The sequence below is a fragment of the Haliotis asinina genome, chromosome 9 (assembly GCF_037392515.1).
Source record: "Haliotis asinina isolate JCU_RB_2024 chromosome 9, JCU_Hal_asi_v2, whole genome shotgun sequence".
Lineage (NCBI taxonomy): Eukaryota > Metazoa > Mollusca > Gastropoda > Lepetellida > Haliotidae > Haliotis > Haliotis asinina.
In genome coordinates, this window is record NC_090288.1 from 7,811,499 (window position 1) to 7,838,406 (window position 26,908).

Here is a 26,908-nt window from a genome sequence, read left to right on the forward strand (position 1 = left end):
AATGTATTGGCTTTATGGGATATCTTTCATAACGTATTCTAAAGGGACACAAACGCACGCCGCATTATGGAATATAACCGTATTAACGTATTACCCATGGGCTTAATATTAAACCGTTAGACACGGACGTGGTGTGACTACAAACTAAGTGTGAAACATCATTACGATACCAGACTATTCGATAACAGCAAATTACGCGTGATCAAATGATATCCAGCTTATGAGCTTATATGTTGCACACACACGTCGGAGTATTCCGACTATAACTCAGGGAGATACAACTCATATACCCCCGCCATGTTATGGAGGCCATAGAAATCAAATCAGCAAAATTATTTATTAAATGTTCATAATTTTGCAATGTTCTGCCAGATTCACCTTTGCTATTAAGGCTGTTGCAGATTTATTCAAACTTACCAATACAACGTAGTCTCACTCGTGGCATTTCGTACAAGATATTGATACCCAAAACAAAAAGGTGGCTGCAAAGCCTAATATGATCCCAAGCATTGCTCAGTGTGGTGAATTATTAAATCACTTTTCCATGATTCGGTATTGTTTAAACAATGCACCGGACTTCTTGTCACAGTGACGTGGTTTTGGTGAACACAGTTGTTAAAAACCATTATAACACACAAATTGGCAGGGGAATATATCAGCTCCCATATAATGTATTTGATGTTCCTCATGCATGACTGTCTGTTTTAATCCCACAATTAAGTAGTGATTGAGTGAGTACATATTGCTTATCTCGGTATCAGAAATTTCTCGAACAACTGGGGTCGGATGGGTAGCCTGGTGGTTAAAGTGCTCGCTCGTCACGTCGAAGACCGGGATTCGATTCTCATCGTGGGTTCAAAATGGGAAGCCCATTTCTGGTGTCCCCTGCTGCGATGTTGCTGGAATTGTTGCTGGAATATTGCTAAAAGCCTCTTATAACCATACTCGCCCACTCACCAACTCACTTTCTAACAATTAAGGGCTCACCTTCAAATGAAACACTTAAAGTCTGTATGCCTGTCGTTTAAATGTGCCTCTCTTTTCTCATCACCTATATGGTCCTGGGGATTGCGTAACACCGCACTCAATAATATTGCAAATAATCGGTCTGGACCAGGCAATAGAGTGATCAACAACATGAGCAACTATATACTCAACTGAGATACAATGACACCTGTCAACCAAGCCAGAGTCTACCCACCCGATTCCGTTGGTTGCCTCTGACGACAGTCATTAGTTACTGATCGTCCGTTGTCGGTGAAAAGTGGAATTGGTATTATCATGAATGGTGCTGGCAAGAAAAAATGAGTTGCGTTTGATCGGTGTGTTTGATTTTTACCTCCGCGGCATAGTACTCAGTCTGTAAATCGGTGCTGTGTGAACTAGAACACGTAGCCTCACACACATTTTTAGGTTGCGATTTTGCAAACATCCGAAACACTAATGTGTAGAAGTGCAAGTCGATGAGATGCTAATATATTAAGGCATCCTTGTATATGGCCAAACAATGTTGGTCTCTTAGCATTGTTCATATTTTCCTTTAATTTTCTGCTTTGTCGAACCTGCAATAACTTGGTCAGTGGTAAGTTGTGCGTGGGTCCCTTCTCCTTCGATACAATGGTCAGAAAACGACTGCGAGGCTTTGTTTGAAAAAGTGAGACCTTGGTCCTGGGAAATCGGGCCGGGTCGGGCCGATACAAAACCGAAGAGAAAGTTTTGGACCAACTTAAGAACTAACAGAAGATATAAATTTTATATTTAGTATTTACTATTGAAATCAACTAGGATGCGACTCCCAGCCGACACTTTGTCTTGCAAGCGCACTGACAGTCTTGTGAGGAACATAGTTCATACTGACTAATGGTCTTTCTTAGCCTATTGGATTAAACCGCTATACTTGTAAACGAAGGGTTGGACGTTCGAAACCTGATGTCAGCACTATATATTGGAAATCTTCAATAATGTGATATTTTTTACGATCGTATTCAGTGATAGCAAGACAAAGTTCTATCAATCTTCAAAACAGGTAATCATTTAAAGTCGAGGCCTGTTAATCAGACGATATCTGGGACGCAGGCAATTCTGTAGACAATCCGCGGGATTTCTTTGGAGAATGTCTGCGAAACTACTTGTAGAGGTTTACTCGGTGAAAGAAGATCCTGGCGGGACAATAGATGACGTCACTGGAGGTTAATAAATCTCCACGATGGAAACAGCACTGAACAATATCTGGATTTCGTTAGTTGTACATATTATATTGTTTCAATATATTTGATGACCTTTATCACTGGCTCGTACAAAGATGTTGGATAACCAACAAGCTGTTGCTCATGGCAACGCATGTCATCCGGGCAAGTGGACTGGTAATGAATTGCCTGATTTTCATCTGGCGTCATCAATAAACCAGGAGACTGTGCATACGGTGATTGCTGAGCTGATATAAAAACTTTGATCATTTGCCAGGCGTACCTAATGATTCAGACTGATTATTTATATTGCCTGTATGTCCAATCTCCTGTGAATAGCACCTGTCGTTTTATGAGGCGCGTCATTACGCTGTCCTCATTTGATCATCATATTGCAAATGAACCATGATGGAAAAATAATGATTCTACATGATAACTCACACAACATCATTTATCAATTAAGTATGGGTTGAAACCCAGTCGTCCACGCCACAGTTTACTGTGAAGAGGTAGCAACGCGAGTTCGAATCTCGAGTCGTCACGATTATGTTTCTAAGTTTGTCAACACCCGTACTATCCTTTGTCACATAGATGTGACCTGGAGGACGGGTAGTACAGTCGTTAATGACGAGTTGCTTCCCCTTGGCGCGAAAGGAACATATGAATGTGGGTTCGAATCCCTGTTCGCCCCTATGATATTGCTACATTTGTCAGCTGGGTATGATTTGAGCAATGGTAGTACAACATTTCTTAGCAACGTGGTGAACGTATGAGACCAACATTTTGTCTTAGGTTCATCTTAGATACATTTGACACGTCAACCTACAACCGGTGTCCCGTTCAAAGCACCGTTAACCCAACTTACACAATCACTGATTTGGGTTAAAAAGGCGTTATACTGACAGGGTAACCCAGACATATATTTCTCTGAGAGGCATTTAAGATGTTGAAAAGATGAAGTAAAACCAAGTTCTATGAATGCAGTTGACTGTCCATAGAATCTGGTTTTCCTTCACAGAAGAATATTGTTGTAGAAAGCCAGTTATTGTATTGTAGTGGGTCAAAATTCACTGCCACGGTGGAAGTAGGCCGGCCATACAGCAACAGGAAAGGTGTTGTGGCAAATCGTTTGTTCGACACGTCTTAGTTTTACGCTGTATTCGGCAATATCCCAGCTATATGATGGCGGTTTGTAAATAATCAGGTCTGGATCAGACAATCCAGTGATCAACAGCATAAGCATTGATCTGCGCAATAGGGAACCGATGATGTGTCAGCTACGTCAGCAAGCCTGACCACCCGATCCCGTGAGTCGCCTCTTACGGCAAGCAGAGTTCCATTCTAAGGCAATCATGGATTGCTGAAGGTCTATTCTACCCCAGGACCCTCTTTAGTCTACTCTAGTGTAGTTTCGCGTTATTACCTGTTCGCTTTCTCACGGCCGTATCTGCAGACGAAACAGTGATTTTCCCTCTGGGTAACCATACCTCTCAGGTTCATTGATTATTTCAGCGAAATGAATTGCAACGGAAGCAACCCAGACCTTTGAATATAAAAGACATCAGATCTATAAAAAACACTAATGTTTAAAGGACATTCGATAGTACATAAGCATCGGCATTAAATTTTCGAAATTAGTATCTTATTGAGATTTCGGGATAGAATAGACATTGGAGCAAGCCATTCTTGTCACATCAGAGGAAGGTGGTTCCGCCAGCTAACTTGGTGGTGTGTGTCATTGAACACCCAATCGCATATGTAGATGTTCATGATGTCAATCACTTCTTCTGGACCAATCTCAAATGTATAAAGTGAGTGAGCGAGTATAGTTTTTAATATTCCATCAATATCACAGCAGGGTAAACCAGAAAAGGACTTCACACATTGTAGCCAATATGGGGAATCAAAACCGGGCCGTCTGTGTGAAGAGTGAATGCTTGAACCACTGTCAAATAGCTGTAATAGTGTTGTGTGCGGCGTTAACCAAAAATCAAATTGTGTGGTTATGATTTTATGTTCTTGCAACAAACGCAATATATATATTTTAGAGTATTTCCTGATCACATCGTAAACAGTATTGTTTACGAGATTACCATCTACGAAAACTGGAAATAACAGACACCCTGCTGGTGGCCGTTGTTAGGCAGGTGACCGTACATCCGGGTTGTAATCAGTCAGCACTCACGCGTCAGATGGCCAATCAAAGTGTATTGATTTTCAGCCACTGCGACGCCTCGTAGCCAGGAGAATATCACCAAACAAATGCGTCCTTGTATGGTCTTACAATATTACAATATAGTCACCACTAAGCGGAGAAAAAGATTTATTATAATGGACAGACTGTTACTGTGTTAATATAGAGTATTGTGTATGGACTGCTGTAAGGGACATCCTCGCGATCTCCAGAATTCTCTCACTTTTGGCATTTTCACCTTGTTTCCAAACGTCGAGATCGCGAAACGACAAGACGGTTCCTCACAGTATTCCATACTATCAGACACAGTTAATGATGCATTGAAATAATGCACAATGTTAATATTCCTGGGGCGTGCTGTCATTACATGACCTGGTCCAGGTCAGAGATAGAACAATAATGCTGTGCTATGTTATTATCGGCATTGTCTTTCATGAATACCTACATTGTCTGTCAGCATTTCTTATCAACATTCGAAACACTAGAGAAGGGGGTAGTAGAAATACTTATGTAGGATTTTCGAATATGATTATGAACTATCACATGCAGTAATGTCTGACTGGTTAAAAGGTTAAAAGATTTCTTTTGAATAGAAAAATAGATTGAAACATACAGCTTTATGGTTTACAACTTTTTTCGAAGTAGATTCTTATATCGTTTACAAGCTAAATGTGACTACAATCAAATAGTGAGAAGCTTATATATATATATGGTATGTTGTGACAAACAGCGGATTGACTAAAACAACAATGAGCACTAGTGATGAAGCCAATGAGTGGGATGAGCAGTAACAACGGTTACTACAACGGATTGGTCGAAACGAGATACAGTATGACACAGTATGAAGTCGCCTTGAACTCTCCCTAGGTAACGATGACGTCATAACCTGTTGGGTGAAATGAGATAATCAATGAACTCGCCTCCTAGGCAGAATGTGGGAAAAACAGTTAATCTTTCTGATAAATATCTGTTTAGAATTCATATTTTTTTTAAAGTGACATTGTTTTCATCAAACAGAGTGTTAGGTGTTTTTAATCATTCTGAAACATTGAAATGAAAGGTTTCTGGACCTTTAACACTTGTTATCAAAGCACATCGCAGCACATATAGCTTTCTATTTCATTACATCCTGACGTGCTGTCTAATAACGTCATTGTCGGAATGGCAGACAACCGACTATTCCACGAAACATCGATATCTGTGTGCGTACAACTAAGAGTGTCTAAACGTGGATGTAAGTCATAACATATTCATATAATAACATTAAAAATAGGTATCGGTGACACTCAATTCACATGTGAACTCATCGTTGTTTGTGCACACTTTTCAGCCCATGGCTTGTGGATAGTTTACCTAACGCAGTAGTCTAACATGCAATTTGATCAGTCGAAACCGCGCGCTCGACTGACAATGAATATCTGCATTAATAACATTACTGTACACTAACACCAACTTCTGTATTCCCACTGCCCTGCAACAGACAATTGTATACCCATTGCCAAACTCTGAGGAAAGCGTTCGTTAAATCGTTAGCATAAGAAAAGTGGGAAATAAATGCATCCTTGTCTCAGTCCATGTCGACTTTACAAAGTGTGGCAAATAGACGTGTGTCAATAGTTCTTTCCTATTTGATATTAAAGGCAGTTTATACTTGTAATTGATTTACAAAAAGAGATCTGTTGTGACATAGCACAGACATTCATGAATGTTTTAGGGGCACCGACAGCTCATCTGTCCAAGGCGCCTCAATTCACAATGCAGCGTTTGAGCATAAACACAAGTTGAGGCCTGGAAACGGGAGTCGATGTTGTCATCAACATCCACAACCGTGGTAAATGTCTTACATTTCCACTTTTATTCCACATCAAGCTGACATGCTAGGACATTACTGCAAAACCCTCCCAATCCGCGTTAAATCCGATATATTCATGAATAAGCAGCTCTCTGTCCTCTGCTGATTGTGAAGCTTGAATCTCTGCTGAAGATGTCAGATATAAACACCCTTCAAGACGTGGATATCAATTTACAAACAAAAACAACACACCAACAACTTTGACCCATTCTGTTTGTACTGTGTATAATCATTTGCTGAAATGAATATGATATCATTCCTAATGAACGGTTCTAAATGATGTGATCATCCTAGATATGTTAGTTTGGGCAGGAAATATCTTTAGACTGCAAGCTGAAATGAAGTTCAACAATGAAAAATAACCCCCAAACATCAAACATTTATATGGCAATATTTTGATAAAACGTCACCATGGCACCAGACTAGCTTTAAGTGCATGACACGGCATCGATATTTTTCCCATCACTCACAATGGACGTCCTCGTGTATTTTTATCGAACCCGGAGAATCCTGTTGGTGCTTCAGACTCACTGATTGACCTCTTGATACAGACGTGATTGCTGCATTGTGTTTTTTGCTCTTCGAGAGGGCTGCAGAGTTTTTTTGCCGAGATCTTTAAGTCCTCTTATATCAAATCATGCTGAAGAGAAGGTAAAACATTCACACCAGCCATGCAGCCCTGAGACACCTCTTTCCGAGATTCAAGTTTAAGCAACTGATTAATGCATTTAGAATTAACATGTTTTTTTAATTAGTTTTTTTAGAAAGAATTGTAAAACGGTTTGTGTTCATTTCCAATCCCAAATTTGTCATGAAATGATGCACACTGACAATTGAATGGTGCAGTGAGTGAGTGAGTAATTTATTGTCATATCGGCAGTATGTCAGCCATATCGTGAGTAAAACTAATTGTATATAAAACCCTGTCAACGAAGGACGGATTATCACAAAATAAGTTAAAATAAGATGGCATATATCTTTAAGCTTAGAACTGGTTTTGGACAATGCATTGTTATAATGGGCTATTGGTCACAAACAACTGAAGGCAGATAACTAGACTAAGTACCGTGGCTATCTGCATGGACTCCAGCTTCATTTATATCTTCCTGTAAACCGCTAGCGATTGTTGTCGAATTTAACCATAACTTAAAATCACAAAATACTTCGTTTTACTACTGCCCTGTCAGGTAATACTGTTTTCTCAGGTAATACTGCTTTCTCAGGTAATACTGACCTCTCAGGTAATACTGACCTCTCAGGTAATACTGACCTCTCAGGGAATACTGACCTCTCAGGTAATATTGCTTTCTCAGGGACACACACATGCATACAGATTATCCTACCAAATGCATGCACATACAGAGTATCCTACCAAATGCATGCGCATACAGAGTATCCTACCAAATGCATGCGCATACAGATTATCATACCAAATGCATGCACAGACTGATTATCCTACCAAATGCATGCGCATACAGATTACCCTTCGAATTACATGCGCACACAGAGTATCCTACCAAATGCATGCACATACAGATTATCCTACCAAATGCATGCACATACAGAGTATCCTACCAAATGCATGCGCATACAGATTACCCTTCAAATTACATGCGCATACAGAGTATCCTACCAAATGCATGCGCATACAGATTATCATACCAAATGCATGCACAGACTGATTATCCTACCAAATGCATGCGCATACAGATTACCCTTCAAATTACATGCGCACACAGATTATCCTACCAAATGCATGCACATACAGATTATCCTACCAAATGCATGCACATACAGAGTATCCTACCAAATGCATGCGCATACAGATTACCCTTCAAATTACATGCGCATACAGATTATCCTACCAAATGTATGCACATACAGATTATCATACCGACGTCTGATACTCCTTACTAAATGTCGTTCCCTGTCAACTGAAACAAGGCAATCTCAAATGTAGGTCACATCTCGAACTGTTAACAGCTTTGTCGGGATGACAGTCCACGCCACTCATGGTGTTCATCTGATCCTCTGTGGAAAATGTCAAAGTGTTTCGCATTGGATGTAGGTCGAGGATAAAGTCCCATGTATCAGCAATAGAATACAGTCAAACCTCGTCAAAGGGCCATTCAAAGTTGGTCAGGTGTAGAGTTACAGACACATGGTCATGTTAATCCAGATAATAATAATCTGATGATTATCCGAAGATCTCCTACCATCCAGACCAACCATTTTTCGTTGTGTGTCGTGTATTGTGTTTTTTGACATTCTATGAGGTATTCGATATTGTTCATTAACGCATGAATAAAGCCTCAGCACTGATTTATATCAAAACATAAGGCATGGTAATGTTTTTTGTTGGTGTGCATGAAATACCTTATTCATTCATGTCAATATGTACGTGTTATACATTGTTAAATACATATGCAGATAAACTCACGCACACTCTCACACATATGCACACGCCTGCGTGTGCACGCACGCACACGCAAATACATCCAAGCATGCGTCCATGCATGCATGCATGCATGCATGCATGCATACATACATACATACATACATACATACATACATACATACATACATACATACATACATACATACATACATACATACATACATACATACATACATACATACATACATACATACATACATACATCATTTCCTAATCATATTGTTAACCACATCTAAACCATGACATAAAACTATAACAGCTAACTGTCAGGTAAACACCTGCACAGTTTTCGTCAGCGTTCACACCAGAAACAGCAAATCATCCTTCCCAAAATTGTCTCGCACCTGTTGACACATGCACGGCACACGGTAGTAGATGACATTTCAACGTGAATGTTAACAGATGGTGTCTACTCGAGAATGTAACATGAGTGTATCGATTTTGTGATCAATAAGCTCTGACGCTGGTTTGATTACCATAATAAAACTACTGGTAAATTGCAAAAATAATAGTATTACACGCTGTTTGTCAGTTCATCATTTTCATATTTGTTCTGTGAGTGAGTGAGTTTAGCTTTGCGCCGCCCGCAATAAGCAATATTCCAGCTACATGTATTTGGCAGCGGTCTGTAAATAATCGAATCTGGACCAGACAAACCAGTGATCAACAGCACGAGCATCGATCTGCGCAATTAGGAACTGATGACACGTGTCAACCAAGTCAGCGAGCCTGACCACCAGATCCCGTTAGTCGCCTCTTACGACAAGCATAGTAACATTTTATGGCAGGCATGGGTTGCTGAAGACCTACTCGACCCCGGACCTTCACGGGTCTACTAAGTATTTGTTCTGTAGTTTCAAGATGTTCGGTACCTGATACCGACATGTTTATATAAAAAAAACTAGTTTTGTGCTTAGACAAAGGTAGCCTAAGTGTGTCAAATATTGATTTTTAAGACTGTAAGGTACAAAATGTGTGATGCTGACGCCATCGAAGGGATGGTGTACCGTAAAATTATAAAGAATGTGTAACCCCGAGGTTACCTGACAGTCTTGATACTGAGCAGACATTCTAATGGTATAAGCTTTACATGATTCTCGACATATTCTGGAATAGGCGTTCGAGAGAAAGAACATATCTGCGTAACAATATAAGAAAAGGCAAGCTTTTTTCTGTATTAAGAGATATATTTTGGACGCCACTTTTTTACACAACCTACGTATTTGGATATTTGAAAATATATATTTGTCAACTGAAGTGGGCGAGAGAGAGTTTAGTTTAACACTCCGGGTCTCCGGCGTAATGAGCGAACGCCTGCACCACTAGGCCACCCCACCACCCCATGACAACTGGAAGTAACAAATCATACTGACTAACAAATATGTATTGAGTTGGCGAGGTGTCGTGGTTTCTTGAGGCTCGTTTGTTAGCATAGCATATATGTTGATGTTAGGCCATGATTTCGACAGTACCAGTGCATATCCCCTTATTCGAACACTTGGTGTCATCATTGATTCTCAGGACTCTGTACTGTCATTGCCATTGCGACAGTTAAGCCCACTGTTTATTCTCTGGATTTGATGTTATACGGTACACTGGGATTACAACGAACGAAAATAACAAAATTACGGACACAATGAACTGTTTACTTGGTCATTGCCACCTGCTGTCTATTTTACTCGAAATGCGTTCAATGAACTACAGTTATAAAGAAATGAAATCAGTGGGCCCTTTGCGTTCGATTTAACCGTAAATGATATCACCTGAAAACAGTCATTGACCAGAGACTGTTTTCCCAAAACATAATCGATGTACTTTTAATCATTGAGTAAATTCTGTTTACATTGATTTCTCATTTGAACATATTTTATTTTCAGGGTTCGTCCATTGGAAAGAGGTCAACAGAACGAGCAATAGACTTGGATCTCGAATCTCAATTGAGCAGAGTGAAGCGACTAGATCCTGGAGTTCCCGAGCTTTCTCGTACTAAGAGACGAGATGTCGAGAATGACGGATTGTCACGCATGAAGAGATATAACACCGATGAAATGCCGTCCCTATCGAGAGAGAAACGGGGCGAGATAGAAAATGCCGCACTTTCTCGAATGAAAAGAGGTGATGTTGACGACAACCCTGTCTTATCTCGTGAAAAAAGGCAGGATTTGTCTGAAAATATCGGTCTCTCTCGCATGAAGAGAGGCGATGAATCGCATGCTGAACTATCACGCGAAAAGAGACATGATGCGGACAGTTTAGCACTTTCGAGAACAAAGAGAGAGGGGAAGAATCTCTTGAGGGTGAAGAGAGTGGATCCCGATTCAGTGGAACTGGACAGAGCTAAACGAGGCGAGGTAATTCTGATTCGCAAAAGGCGAAACACTGATGATGCAGGAAAGGACATTTCTGGTAACATCATTCCAAAGGAGAAGACACAGAAGAGGAAAACCGAAAACCAAAACCTTGACAAGGCTGATCAGAAACCATTGGTGAAGAAGTCATCTCACATGAAACGAAAACGAGGCTACTGGGAGAAGCGAAAAAGGGGAGACTATTTGGTCCGTGAAGTCAACAGGAGAGAAATGTACCACAAGAGAAGAAACATGAACAAGAGAGGAAGATCAAAGCTGATGAAGAAGAAAGCCATCCAGGGCAAGCAGAAACTTCAGAAGGAGGCGAAGATGAAGCGAAACTGGAAGAAGACCGCCAAGAAGTCACTCGGCAACAGTTCCATTAAACACTTATAATTAGGGTCACTACTGTGTGTCAAGATCGTCAGCAAAATTGGTTGTGTTTATTTTGAATGTATATAGTACTGTGAAGTAAAGAACATCAATGTGCATCAAATTGTGATTCATATTTTTTTAGCAGCAAACTGTCCCTGCCGTAAGCTACAAGTCAGTATCTGATGCCAAGTACTGTTGACTATGGACATTATTATTTTATTTTGTCTACACACTATGCGTTTGTGTAGTTTCCTATTAATTGTTTTCCCGGGGGTTTACAATAGGAGAACAAATGTGTATTTTCCAAAGAATATAAACTACCATGGTTTTAACAAAGATATACAAGTGTGTGTATTTTCCTGGATTTCAAGAGACAGCCATTATTTTCATGACTGTCAGCTGTAAGTCTGAATATATTTCTGTTGTGGTTGTACATTGTAAGTGACAGGGCCATTCAGCATATCTATCATGATAATTTCTCAAAATATAACCGGTAAGGTTAATTGTTGAAATCAGTATAAACGAACGTATTCTCATAGGGTGCCCTGTGCCTTTATTGAATAAATGCTGTTAGTTAAATGTAGCCATGTTGATTTATGATTCATATTTTCAGATATAACCTCATAGGAATTGTGGAATATGCTTGTTGGTTAAGAAGTTTGGTAGCCCATGTTCCTATTTTAAACATGATTACAGAGTGCGAAGCCCATTCCTAGTATTCCTCACATTAATGTGGCACGAATATGCAAAAAGGTGTAGAACCAAACTCACTGACAAACAGAATATGGCTGGATTTCACTGGGGTTAGAATGTGTTTTACCGACGTAGTGCAATGTATGGGGAATATGTTTAGTCGCCTCGCGGTGGTCTTGTATTAAATAAGAACTCAAGTCAACACTTCCAGCATCTAAAGAAATACTGTTATACATGGTACCAGAACACACACACGCACGCACACGCACGCACACACACACGCACACGCACACGCACACAAACATCCCACACCTTGACGTCAACTTGAACCAAACAGTCAATGTGACTTCATAAGCGTTGATCTCAGCGTGTTAAAAAACACTTTTGAAACCGACAACGGTATACATGTCATCCTAGATAGTGTTGTTGTACCACATTTCGTTAACCATCCTCAGAATTGAAGGGTAGTCTTCTTAGACAACAATGCTAGATCATACCCATACCTTGGGTAATTTCGGTCGGTGTGTGTGTGTGTCAAGGGGTTTGTGGGGGTGGGTGGGGTGGGAGAGGGGGTGGTGGTGAGGGCTTAAGGCAGATATTGGAACTGTGGGCGGTTTATTGATATTTTTTGCGATTCTGATAGAGTTGAAAAAATACCAGAATCATCATTACGTCATGCAGCAATTACCATTACCACTACACAGTGAGGCATTTTGCAATAATTTCACTGTCAGCTTCTTAATTCATTACTTTTCGCTCTTTTTGCGTTTAAATTCACTGCGGTTCAATTTATCCAGGTGTTAAGTGGATTGGAACGGCCACTTTGCTAAAATTGATACTATGAAAAATATGGGGAGTTGCAATACATTTTTTCACATGTATATATGACCAAGGCAAAACACCAAGAAAACCAGCAAACCAGCAGCAACTATACTTTAGGCTATTTTTCTTCCATCATGAGATTTTTTTTGTTTTGCCAAATTTCACTGTGACTCACTACAGAACGTTTCAACACATACAGCATGTCACAAATTCCTATTTCACACACCTCGCATTCCGGCTGAGAATGCCTGAACATTACAAAGAGAGGTATGATCCGTTAATCCATTTGAGTTAACGGGGACGCTATTGTCTGGATTAACCGAGTTGATCCACAAAGGTAAGGGGTATTGTTCTAACCAATTCACATAATGTTCAAGTAGTTCGTGGTCATATTTATAATTCACACTTCCAAAGAATTAATTGATTGTAATTCCAGCTTACTCATGTATCCTCCACCCACTTACTCTCCTGTGAAGATCCTGGTCAGAATTGATCAAAATACGTAGATGATGCTTATGCTGTTAACCACTGGATTGTCTGTCTCAAACAAAAGAAATGGCGTAAAACAATCAATCAGTCGACTTAATGGGTCTTAAGAGAAAACTTTCACTGACTGTTTGTTTACATAAATGGCGTAGGTAGTTCCGTAGGGTAAAGAGTTAATAGAGAGGATACCTCCAAACATTCTCGAGACACTACTGGCTTGCAATGTGAGATGTGTGAGTCTGGAAAAGCACTGTTAACATGAATCCAAGCAGAATCAATATCTTGCACAAGTACCAAGGGAGCTGTTGAACGATGCTGGATCCGGTCTGGATACGGCATCAGTCGTTGACTTCCCCTAGTCAGCTACTGATGTTCAAGTGTGCTCTATGAGTGACATGCATGAAGCCGTGTACAACTTTTATCCTAGGAAACAGCGAGCGAGTGAGTGAATGAGTGTTTGCGTCTGGTTAAGCTGTACCCTTACTGTCTCAGAACCCTTACTGTCTCAAGAGCTATTTAATCTTTATCAGTATCGGTTTCAAATATCCAGTGTGAGCATCTGCAGTGTGAGTGTGTACATGTAAGGTACGGTCATCTAAATAACAATAGGTGAGGGTTTTAACATCGTATATTTTGCTCACATGATAACTTGTGTTCCTTGTACTTGTACTAGTCCAGAGATCTTATACTTTTGTTACGACGCAGCCGGGGATAGAACCTGCGACACTCTGACCACTACCCCACGGAGGCGGTCAGACAACCATAGGGCATCCTGACGGTCATACACAGTGTGGTAAAGTATGAGAGTGATGCATGAGAGATAAACTATGAGAGAGATCGTACAGCTACCTCGTGGGTATTGTGTTAAAGCATGCAAGAGCTGAACGCATTGAAAGTTCATCCACATGACGAACTGCACTTTCGTTAAATGAGAAAGGGTTAAGTCCAGTAATCTTTCAATAACTCGACTGGGATCTGCATAATGGTACAGTCTGATTGAACTGAATCCAGAGATTGCAAGAATACCTGTCCTGTGCTTTATACCTGACACTGATCTGTATTCTGACAAAGCACGAGAGTGACCCCAACAGTGATCTGCATTGTGATAAATCCCTATGAGCTCAATCTTGCACAGCTACAGGTAGGGGATATGCATTGTGGCGATGCACGACAGCATAACGGTGATCTGCACTGTAGTAAAGTAGGTGAGACCTCAAAACAATTACTAAACAGCCACCTAACTGATCTGCACTGAGGTAAAGTAGAACAGACCTCAACACAATTATCAAAACGTCAACTAACGGTGATCTGCATTATAACAAATTAGGAGAGACCTCGACACAATTATTGAAAAGTCACCTTTGCATTGTGGTAAAGTACAAGAGACCTCGACAAAATAATTATTACCAAAAGCCACATAAAATGGTGATCTGCATTGTGGTAAAGTAGGAAAGACCTCAACACAATTATCAAACAGCCACCTAAGGTATAGCTGCATCCTTCACGGCAGTTTGTGTTATGATAATCTCCACTACTCAGATCAATAGTCCGACCAATAAATTCACCTTCAACAAGACTTGAGACACTTCTTAGGATGGTCTGACTTGGTCATTTCGGCGTCCAACAGTCTCAACTAACAGTGAATATTGACGACGAAGCGTCATCGTGGGATATTCACAGCAACGTACAGGAGTGTACACCGGATTAAACACATTGTTGTATTTCTACACATCAAACACGAGGCTCTGGGCCACAAGACGACCTGCAAGCAGAATTGCGTGACGACATTGCATAAGAGATGAATGGAATCTCTACTTCAAAGGACCCAAGCATAAATGGTAGTTTATTGAATAATTGGGGAGGCAATGCCACGAAACCCCATCATGAATTGTCCAAAAGGTTTGATTTGTCAAGCGAGGCTCGGTAATTTTTAGTTTCATCTGGATTCATATCACTAATCAGCTTTTACTGGAACTGACATTTGCTATCCTGTAGAGAGTGTTCGGTGTCTTTATGATCAGCATAACGCTTAAATCCACTGCATTAAGCTCTTGATGACAGGAACTGACTTCTTTAGACGCAAAACTTTCACTGATTTCACTTTTTGCCGTATGAGACATGTAAATCGAGGTCATCGTTGAGAGTTTTACCACGTGAAAGGAAGTCTTGCATTAACCCAGCGCGAGATTGTTCTGCCATCGATGTTGATGAAGCGATAGTTGCACTAGGGATCACAGTGGTAAAACATTACCCATCAGGGTGTCACCCTTAAGCCTGGGCATCAGGTGCTTGGAGCTGTTGCCGAGGCAAATCCACCACTGCAGGAATAAACCGTCACTGCCAGACATCCGTCATCTGGGGATTAAAGTAACTCCATGACATAAGACAGGAGAGGACGTGGGTTTTTTGGCGGAACCGATGGCAGTGAGGAACCACTGCGATGGAACCCATTTGCTCTGGGTCTTCAACCATTGGAAGACTTATGTGAAATCAATATACAGTTCTTTATTGGATTTCATATTGGTAACCGGCAAGGTGAAAATAAATAACTGACAATCTTGTATAAAAGACATATGCGTTAATAAAAGGGAATTAGAAATCGACATGATGAGACGAGGATGCTAAGAATGAATGGGATTTTTTTTTGAAGAGGCCCACTCTGTGGTAATCATGTGTTGCTCTTAAAAGAAGGTTTGTTCATTTGTTGTTTAACGACGCAATCAGCATCAGTCAATCAGTCTGTAAATGATCGCGACAGAACCAGACAATCCAGTGATCAACATCACGAGCGTCTATCTACGCAAAGGGAATATTTAGCCATGTTCACGTGACAACCGGGTCAGCGAGCCTGACCATTCCATCCCGTTAATTGCCTATTAATATAAACACGGGTTGTTGAAGGCCGATTCTAACCCGGCTGTTGTGCAAGATGCTCTGGCTAAATTTATAAAAGGATCAATATTTTCATTCAATATTATACATATAGGTGTATTTCCTAGTATTATGGATATCAGGTAACACACAGACACACACACACAGACACACACACACACACGCACACACATCTAAACCTTCTTCTGTTTGACCCTACACATTACAAATATACGCTCACGCTCGACACGTTTGACAGCACCGTTTGAACGCTTGTTCGAAAATTACATTATTCAGCCGGCATCAAATAGGTAAATGGAATTACACTATTGAAGCACATGACAAGCAGCCTGAGAGTATTCCTCATGGAGTTGAAAATTCAATCGAGGCGTTGGTAAGAATAATGCCACGCGCTTTGAGTGTTTGTAGTTTAGGGTCAGCCCAGTACTCTCTAACATACCTAAATTACTTTTACTGTTCTGAATTATGTATTAGAAGCTCCTGTCAAGCACTTGATACGATTTCAACCAATCTGCGTTCCTTAAAAAGTGCCGGTGGTTCAGCCAACAGGTTCCAGTGTTCGTAGGTATGCACCTGAGGCGTTCAGGTTCGATTTACAACATCGTCCATTTGTTCCAGCCCATTGTGACATGACATTTCTATAATAACCCGAGAACATCCGGGTTACAATTGGTCTTCCTATGCTTGTCGCATGAAGAGGTTAACGATATTGGGTTTGTCAGGCTCGCTGACTTGGTTGACAAATACCATCGCATCCCAATTGCGTAAATCGATGCTCGTGCTGTTGATCACTGGTCTGTCTAGTCCACACTCGATTTTTTACAGACCACCGCCATAAAGCTGAATGTTCCTGAGTGCGGCGTTACGAAATCAAACTATTTCTAGAATACCACAGCATGCGGTGCAAAACTATATTCGCCCAGTTGTTATTACTGACTATTTATTAATGTCTCATCTATTGTAATTTCACACCCACGATCATTCTAAAATACCCGAAACAGTAAATGCGTTTCTTGTTTCAAGTTGACAGGCTGAAAGTTATTTCGGAAATAACATTTTTCCATTAACTAATGTATAAATACTAATGTATACTGCTATACCATTTCCGAAATAATACGTGAAACCATTATCACGTCAGTTTTGAAATAGCGTCTTCTTCCTATATTGGCAAATACACCACGCAGAATAATATTACGAAACTGGCAGTAATATTGTGAATCCCGCCAGCGAAGATGCCAAAACGTAACAAAGATCTGCCAAAGGGAAGAATCGATATCTGCATCACTTCAAAATATGAAGACGGTGATGTCCGACCGTGGTATGTCTGCTTGAACCTGTATCTACTCTTGTGTACTCTTGTTGTAATCAAACTTACCTCTGATCGAGCCATGTTTCATTTTCTGACTACAATTCTGACTAGTTTCTACATAGCTGTATTTATCTGTAACTGGCAACAACAACTTAGGTTTTTGTTCTAACATACTTGGAATATTGATGAATGTGGCGTAAAACAATGTCACTCAGAGACGCTTATTCCTACGTTAACAAGTGCGAGCAATGCTTTAAGATTAAGGTGCTCGCTCGTGACGCCGAAACCGGGATTCTGCAGGGTTCGATTCCCCACATGTGTACAGTGAAGTTGGAATATTGCTAAATATCACTCACTCATTCTAAGATTGAGCAAAACATATCACAGACAAGTGTAAAATATTCAAACGATATATTGAGCAAACAATGAGCAAGTTACAATTTCTGCATTTTACAGATTTCTAGTACAATGCAGTTGAGTGTCAAGTCTAAGGTAATGGGTCACAATATCAAGTATGAACTCATAAGAATCTTGGTATTACAGGGAGACCTGATATACTAAACGAAGCTTGTTTCCAATTAGACAGCAGTCAGACACGAAGTGTCAGGCTTGAATGTAGGTGATGCTGTTGACAGACAGACGTTGATAGGCAGAGGGGCACAAGTCCAGTATATAATTCCGAGTGTAAGTCACGGTGCGTGTCAGCAGAACTAGTCTTTATATATACTGACACGGTGTCAGGAACTTCGAGCAACGCGTGGCTGTATCGTCATTTACTTAGAAGTTTCTCGATAGCTGGAGGTCACCAAGATAAAGGAAAGCATCTCTGGAGTGTTATCAAAAAGGCGTGCCGCTAAAATACTGTTGCCAATGAACATTTATGATGCGAGATATGACACATAAAAACTATCACATAATCAATGATTATACAAATTAGAAAAATATGAAATGAAAAGGGTTGACGTCAAAATTAGTTGAGTGAGTGAATGAGTGAGTTTAGTTTTACGACGCACTCAGCAATATCCCAGTTATATGGCGGCGGTCTGTAAATAATCGAGCCTGGACCAGACACTCCAGAGATCAACAGCATGAGCATCGATCGGGAACCGATGACATGTATCAACCAAGTCAGCGAGCCTGACCACTCGATCCCGTTAGTCGCCTCTTACGACAAGCAGAGTTGCCTTTCATATCAAGCATAGGTTGCTGAAGGTCTATTCTACCCTGGACCTTCACGGGTCCACAATTAGTTGAAACCACCTCGAGTTCTGAGGAGTTCGAGACAATGAGAGAAGTGAAATGTTTGAAGGAAATGCAAAACAATATTATTATAACGACCGCAACATGGATTGGTTAATAAGCACATACTAACAAAACAATAACTAAAGCCGCAAGTGACTGGGACCCAACACTGTTTGTTATATGCGTGTCTTAAAAGTGTCCGATACAAACGTTGTTTACTGTTTGCGCACTGTACGTAAGCTTCAAGTATAATTTTTTAAAATAGGTTCGACCAGTTACAGTTCGACACAGTTATACATAAAAGGATGTGATTTTATTGCATATATATTGACACAGAAATGTTTAATCAATTTGAACAGAGAGATCAGTTGTCCTGTAAACATATCTAAAGACAACATTGGGTGTGTACCTGTGTATGTCCCGGGTGTAGTGATGACAGATTGGAAGTATGTTTTTACATTATATTCACACAGAAACAACATATAAGGAAAACGAGACGATCAGTTGTGTTGTTAAAATATCTAAATACGACATTAGTTGTGCAGTTTTCCATGTTGATGTAAACGTGACCCGGATGTACGTGATAAAAATAGAAAGATTGTCATCACCAGGTGTGACGAGCTCTTTTAAGTACCACGCTTCTCCCGTTAGCAACATAAACAGCTGGTTACAGCATGTTCATTTCACACTGCGTGACAGACACTTCATGTTTGTTCAACTATAAACAACGAGTTCGACCCGCAGGTTTGTGTTTATGTACATGACGGGATATTGATGGCACTGTCCAAACATTGCTATTGTACAAACCTGATGGAAATACATCAATGATTATGACGTGACAAAATATCTGTAGAAAACAAAAATATCGAATTATGGCAGACTGTCAGAAGTAATAATACGAAAACTGAGATTATCCATTTAGAACGTGTTTATATTTTAAAACTAGGAAACATGCCATACCGTCATGTGAGAGTGTGAGTTCAGATGCCAGCCGCATCGTGACTAAAACAATTCATTCATTAATATTGAATACAGTGACAATATACATGTTGTCAACAAAGGACAGTAAAAGAGATATACACATATACACAGATACATAATTTCAACCTGGCATCTAAAGCCACATAAACAGATATAAATTTAGTTATGTAGCCTACCTGTAAATTTCTATTTCTCTATAAAGCGATTTACTATTAAAACACGGGCTGTAGATCGCAACCAGTAAAAGTAAATCACCACTCAAGAGACCAAGGGGTTTACAGTGCTGTAGCCGCCTCTATGGAACCTAGCTAGATTATCACGAATGTAGCCATGAATTACATATAAGTGAAGACTTTTTTCCGAATTAAAATCATTCTAACAATAAGCATACTTTGAGCGGTGTGGCCTTAAATACCTTCTCACGGGGAGAACATTTTAATAATACGTTCACCCCCTCAGAGGATACAACCACAGACAACCTCAGTCGCTAACGGAATCTACCATGTATAAAATACCACATATCTCTTTACAAAACACCCTAATCAAAATTGTTCGGCAATTCTATTTCTATTTTACAAATCAACAAATAAGAGGAAATTACTATTTTATTGATTCTACTTTTTTAAACCTTGGGGCATTCCAGGCTGGAAAAAGATACCACGCTAAAACGACCACAACATAAACAAACATGAACATCTACGTTAAGATGGAAATGTAAACAGTTAAGCAGTCCATACGTCTCAGTGATTCTTTCATCTAAAGGGATGCAAAAGGAGCATGTTCACCTTTCAATAAATATTCATTGCAGAACCAATAAAACATCGTTGCGTGATATCCTGTTCCAATCTAGACTGTTGTTAGAACCTGAAGCTGGTATAATTTCCTGTAACTCACTGACACCTACACGGATCACAGACGCTCGTGTCATTGCGATGATTAAAGATTTTTTTAAATATGAAAATTTTGAGATGACCCCCGACATGAAACGCTTCACAGTACAATATATCTAGATATTTGACACGGACCCGCTTCTGTTGCATTAGACCTCTGATGTAATATCTACAAACAGGCTTGTAATCAGCGTATGCTATGGTGTCACAGATTTGTTGAGACCGAGGTTTGCAGCAGCATGAGTCAGAACGATGCCAGTAATTCCAACATGACTGGGTAACCAACAAATGACGATGTCGCACGGGCCAGTAGCAGCGTTATCATGTAATTCGAGGATTTCAATTAAAGGCAGATGTTTATTTGACACATGTTTTTGGCCTGAGGGAAGAAAGAAAATCTGAAAAATGTATAAAATTATTTATTTATATTTAGACTGTTCATTGACATATTCGAGAGCAGATGAAGAGTTATGTTCGGCTGTAAAATGGAGCTGGTGTCTGATAATCTTGACAAAATTGTTCTGAATCCAATGACATTGGCACCAGCAACTGAACCACCATCCTTGGATCAATCTGTAAAGATTTTTACATGTTCTTTAAGTGATTTTACATTTCTTACGTTGTGTTAATGTAATATCCTCCTGGGGTCTCACCGAAAGGAAACGAAAGGACTCGGACAAGTCCATATTAGGAGAAATAGACGCTGAATTCTTATTCCTAGACTAAGAGAATACTTTTCATTGCTCATATCCCAACGAAGCTGATTAAGAAGGCAATACTGGATTCATTGGGATGATGTTCTGTGTTTAATAGATGTCTTGTCCTCCTCCCAATACAAACCGTCAATAGCCGATAATTCGGAATGATCCAAGTCAAAGTTAAAAGCCTTTTCATTTGTTTAGATACACTTGTGACTTTACCAGTTGAGATGAAAGCAGGTGGAAATGGTTTAGTTTGTATGTTGTTTCACGCTGCGCTCACGCAATACGGCGGCGGTATGTAAACAATCGAGTAGGACCAGATCCAGTGATGAACAACATGAGCATCATTTACGGAATTTCAACAAGCATAGGTGGAAAGGGACCATTTGAGCCACCGCCTTCGGACACAGGACTCTGGACAAACTGGAAAAATGTAATAACTTGTGCTTTTCCAAACTAGCCAATACATTTCTGAAAAGTCAAAAGTGTGCAAACATATTCACCGTGCACAGGGTTTGACGTGAACAACCGATTAAGAAATCCGGGTCCATTCTACCTCCTGTGGAGACGTAAAGGGTGGAAATGGTCTACTGGGCAAAGGACTGCCCCCAACCACTAGAAGCCATTCTATCAACACAGCTGCGCAAACCACAAAAACAGTTTGCCCTCTTTAGTCGCCTTTTCGAGCAGCAATGGGCTGCTATGGAGTAAAAGCTTATAGCATTCCCACACAGACATCAGGAGGTTGCTCTTCATTACTGCCCCCTCATGTTGAACGCTGATAAGTGTAAATAGCTGGTAGGGCAGGTCCACGACTGTTGTATCGGAACCCGGTTTTCAGTTTGGTTGGTGTGGCTAAAATGACGTAACATTTTGCATCATTTTATACATTTGAGATAACAGTTTTCGTACATTTACACCTTCCTTAGTCTTTGACCAAAGCTGATTTTCCTCACAGGGCGGAGGTCAGCCTCGTGGTAAAGCGTTTGCTCTACACGCTGAAGACCTGGGTTCGATTCACAAATGGGTGCAGTGTATACAGCTTATTTCTGATTTACCTTCCCGTTACATTGTTGGAATACTGCTTAAAGGTTTGTAAGGACAAACTCACGCAAGTCCTGCTCAGACGATGCATGCAGGTAGGGAACAACTTTCTTCAAAACCACAATATTGGGTCAAGGAGTTTTCTTTCGTCTGAGTTCAGGCAATTAGTCCTTTGACTGATTTAGACAAAACTAATGTTTCATGATGATAGTCCTAAACGCATAGACGTCTGAACCGACAGTAATTTTTATGCAATAGTGAGTATTTTTCAGTAAAGTAATATTTTACATGCGCTTCTGTGCTGAACACTCCACTTTGCCTCATCGTCAGTCAAAGTGAATGGTGTAGGTTGGAGAACAGGCAATGACAGATAAACACACTACAAGTTGTTGCATGGTTCATATTGATAAGCCTGATCAAGGATCTGCCAGTGATCGGATACTGAAGGCGCAGAATACGTTCAAGTAGAAGAACAATTTTGAAGGAATAATTGATATAATCTTTCACAACACCCGTAAAATCCTTCCCTTTTGCGGTGCAATTGCAGTTTGCCTTGGGTATTGAAGGTTGGCCAAGTGGGTAAGTGTTTGCTCTGTTATTCGCGCGTGGCGGAGTTTCATCGTCGTACACTATACGTGCACTAACCTGAATCTGTTCTCCCTCATCGCACTTCTCAGGAACGTGTTCTCTGTGCCTGCCCAACTTATCCTTGTTTGCCAGTAAGTCTGCCTTTGACTACACCCACTCACTAGCGCACTCACAAACTCGCCCGATGACTCACTAACTCACTCATTCTTGTGTGACTGCTCTGTACTAGTCTAGACTTGGGGCGGTTGTATGGTGCTAGGTTACTGAGACGTGTGTGCGTGTGCGTGTGCGTGTGCGTGTGCGTGTGCGTGTGCGTGTGCGTGCGTATGTGTGATCTGTTATATCTACAATATTTATATTTTAATAGTGAGATTGCTAACTCTACGAATAATCAAGGGCGGTGGAATACCCTCGTGGTTAAGGCATAATGTGTGAATCCCATTCAATAGCTATTCACCTACCGGATGTTCACTCACTGATCCTTCCCTGAATTATGTCCTCGTGTTCATTAATTGATGCTACTTTGTGGCATGTGGGCGTATGTTCCCAGCAACAATTCATGGCCCATAGTCAGTTAAAATAATGTCTAATGGTCATATCACGGCAGTCGGTACATAACAGAGTCCGGACTAGAAATTCATTGATCAACAACATGGGCATCGATCTGCGATTCTTTGACGTGTGTGAACCAAGTTAGCGAGTATGACCACCCGATCCCGTTAGTCGCAGGTTACATACTAGGGCTGCTGAAGACCAGTGTGTGTAACTGATATTGTTATTTTCATCTTCTTAATGCATGTTCGAAGATCAAGTAGACGCCAAACATTTGTACATGTTTCTGTTTCAGTAGATGACTGAAGGGGCAAACTAAGTGTGACGAGTGAGCAAGTGAGTTTAGTTTTACGCCACACACAGCAATTTTCCAGTTATATGGCAGCGGTCTGTAAATAATCGAGTCTGGACCACACAATCCAGTGATCAACACAATGAGCATCGATCTGCCCAACTGGGAACCGATGACATGTGTCAACCAAGTCAGCAAGCCCTAACACCCGACCCCGTTAGAGTCGCCTTTTATGGCAAGCATGGTTTGCTGAAGGCCTATTCTACTGCGGACCTTCACGGGTCTTAAGTGTGACGAGCGTGTTCATGTGACTCCAGCAACGTTCGAAATACCTGCTTGTCCGACCGCCCGGAGCAGGTTATTTTCAACACGGACTGTCAGATTCTCAAATTCACCTGCCGGGTTAAAATTTGTACATGTGCATGAAGATATTCATCATATTTCGGGGTATAAGATTAATTCACTCGTAAACGTATATGACGAATTCCAACTGGATGATAAACTTCACCGCTTGTAAAACCTAAATTATTTGCGGGCAGGTAACTTTTGATCAGAACTGGCAAGTTTTACATCTAACCAGCCCTGTGTTCCGGATGGAGTTTTTGGGAGTTTCATACCCTGGATTAAGGTGATCTGAAGAGTAACTTCCCTTACCTACACCAGAACCTATGAAGGACTGTTCCACTTCCGGGTTTCCTTCCTCATTATTCTGACAGGACGTGAAATATTGTTCAAATCCAACTCGCTCACTGACACTCAAGACCACCACTTGACAGGAAACGCAGGTGTTGTAACTACATAACGGTTGAGATGGCTTTTTGTTTGTTACTTCAGCGTGATAAATCATATGTGAAAATATTTGATCCAATACTTGAGTTCCTTTGTCTAATTTCTTGTTTTACACCGCAATATTTTCCAACTCCGTGACGGCAATCTGGGAATTTACAGCAATAGCAAGGATGAAATACATCCACCAAGTCTTCGTTCTAGTTTCACAACTCGATCCCGATGGCCACCTTCCACACTAACAGACAAATCTTCGCAAGGCCGTTACAAGAGAAAGATTGTGAAATAGCAACAAACCATGTTTGAATGATCAACATTGTATATTTAACACGCTCAATCTTCAATATACCTGTTGACACATTATTGATTTACAAGGTACACTGAACCGCAAAGAAACAAAACGTCACACCCTTCATACGCATGTAAATAACATAGTTTAAATTAATAATTGTCTGAAAGATTTAAAACTTGACACGGTTGATTATCAATACTTAAGCGCGAATTTTAGACAATTACAAGTCAAAATGACCACAGATGGTGCGACTATGCGGTCCGATAGTCAACGTGTATGGGCTCCTTCAGCGTTGACAACAACGTTGCATCGTCTGTTCATGGAGTGGATGAGACGGTCGATGAAGGCCATAGGAACTTGCGCCCAGACTCGGTGATACGAGTGAGACTAGAGAGAGAGTTCAGTTGCAGTTGTCCTCCTTGGTCACACATCACTGAGCTTCCTCTGAATCTCCTCCCACAAGCGTTCTGTCAGGTGTAACTCTGGACCGAGGGAAGGCCATTGCAGAGTTTGTATGCCTTGTTGACGGAGAAAGTCTCTGGTTGTTCTGGCAGTACGGACACGCGCGTTGTCCTTCTGGAAGACGTGGTTTCCATGACGACCAAAATGTAGGGCCCCACGCCATTATGATGGAACCTCCACACGAGTCTCTTCTCTTCTTTGCCACACCCTCACTCAGCCATGAGCCGTCGAGGGGCAGTTCGCCACTCCCAGTGCCGCCAGTTCCGATGATGTGTACCCAATAGAGACGAGCACGAGGATGTCGAACAGTGAGGATCGGACCCCAGTAAGGCCTGCGACATCTGATGTTTCTCTGCCTCAAACGCCTCAGCACTGTGTCGGCGCTGATTGGTCTCAGGTGATTGCCAGTTGTTGTCCGAGCAGTTTCAGAAGCCCTAGTGAAACGATATTGCAGGTGATGACGGACAATCTGCCGATTTTGCCTAAACGTTGTGACAGTCAGTGTTCCTCTGCGAGGGCGGTCGGCTGTGCTCCAGTGGCTTGGACTGGTTGCTGTGGGCGGTAAAATGATTTGCAAAATGTCTTGCAGTCTGACCAATATTCAGTCATCCTAAAGCTTGGTCCCTCTGTTCCCTTGGTGAATGGTTCGGTGCGTGTTCGGTGGCTCCTCGAGATGTACGTACATTGTCATTTTTATGAAATTCAAATATGCACAAAAACCTCGTCCCATCATTACTTTAGTAACTGTGCGCTTTGACATGTTTTTTTTGGTTTTTTTATGGTTTATTTTTATTTATTTATTTTTTCTATTTTACTTATTTATTTTTTATTTATTTATTTTTTTATTTATTTATTTATTTGGGGGGGATTTTACCAAAATTTTTGGTATGGTAATGTTTAATTACTTTTGCGGTTAAGTCACTCCTTATCATTCATGAACTGGCATTTTCATAAAGATATGTTTTCTGATAAGGTAGTGAACTGAAATTTTAAGTCACATCGGCAGTATTTAAGCCGTATGGTGCCTGAAACAGGTTTTCAATTTTACAATAAATCAATCATAATTATAAATACCCGTCTGTAAGTCCCCAGGAATCCCAGTAACGTGGCCTAGCTTTAGTTGGGGTTGGTCTATAGCCCTCCTTGAAATGTTAATATATATATCATATCGAGTCCTAGTTTCATAATAGGAAATGATCAGATATGAAACGTCAGGTCTATGATCCGCTGCTGAAGTCATTCTGTCCTTCCTGACAAATATTTATCTTATATGTTTTCGCCACTATATGGCTGAAATATTGCCGTGGTGACGTTAAAGTTTAACATTCACCGTATATACCTAACTTCGTGTCTTTACTGTTACGGTTATTAAATTGCCGTGACAAAAGGTATAAGTCTAAGATATTCAATATTGGGCAAACAATGAGTTACACTGAATCACAATACAGATATCTTGTAGAATG

The 26,908-nt window shown here is 40.6% G+C and overlaps 1 protein-coding gene across 1 annotated transcript in view; it reads left to right on the forward strand.

The window, feature by feature from the left end:
• LOC137295506 (BUD13 homolog) overlaps positions 1–11,992 on the forward strand; it is a 38,060-nt gene extending 26,068 nt beyond the window's left edge. Inside the window, exon 2 of the mRNA XM_067826870.1 lies at positions 10,568–11,992. Coding sequence (XP_067682971.1) covers positions 10,568–11,434 — 867 coding nt within the window. The 3' untranslated portion in view covers positions 11,435–11,992. The remainder of the gene's footprint in view (positions 1–10,567) is intronic.
• Positions 11,993–26,908: the final 14,916 nt, after the last annotated feature.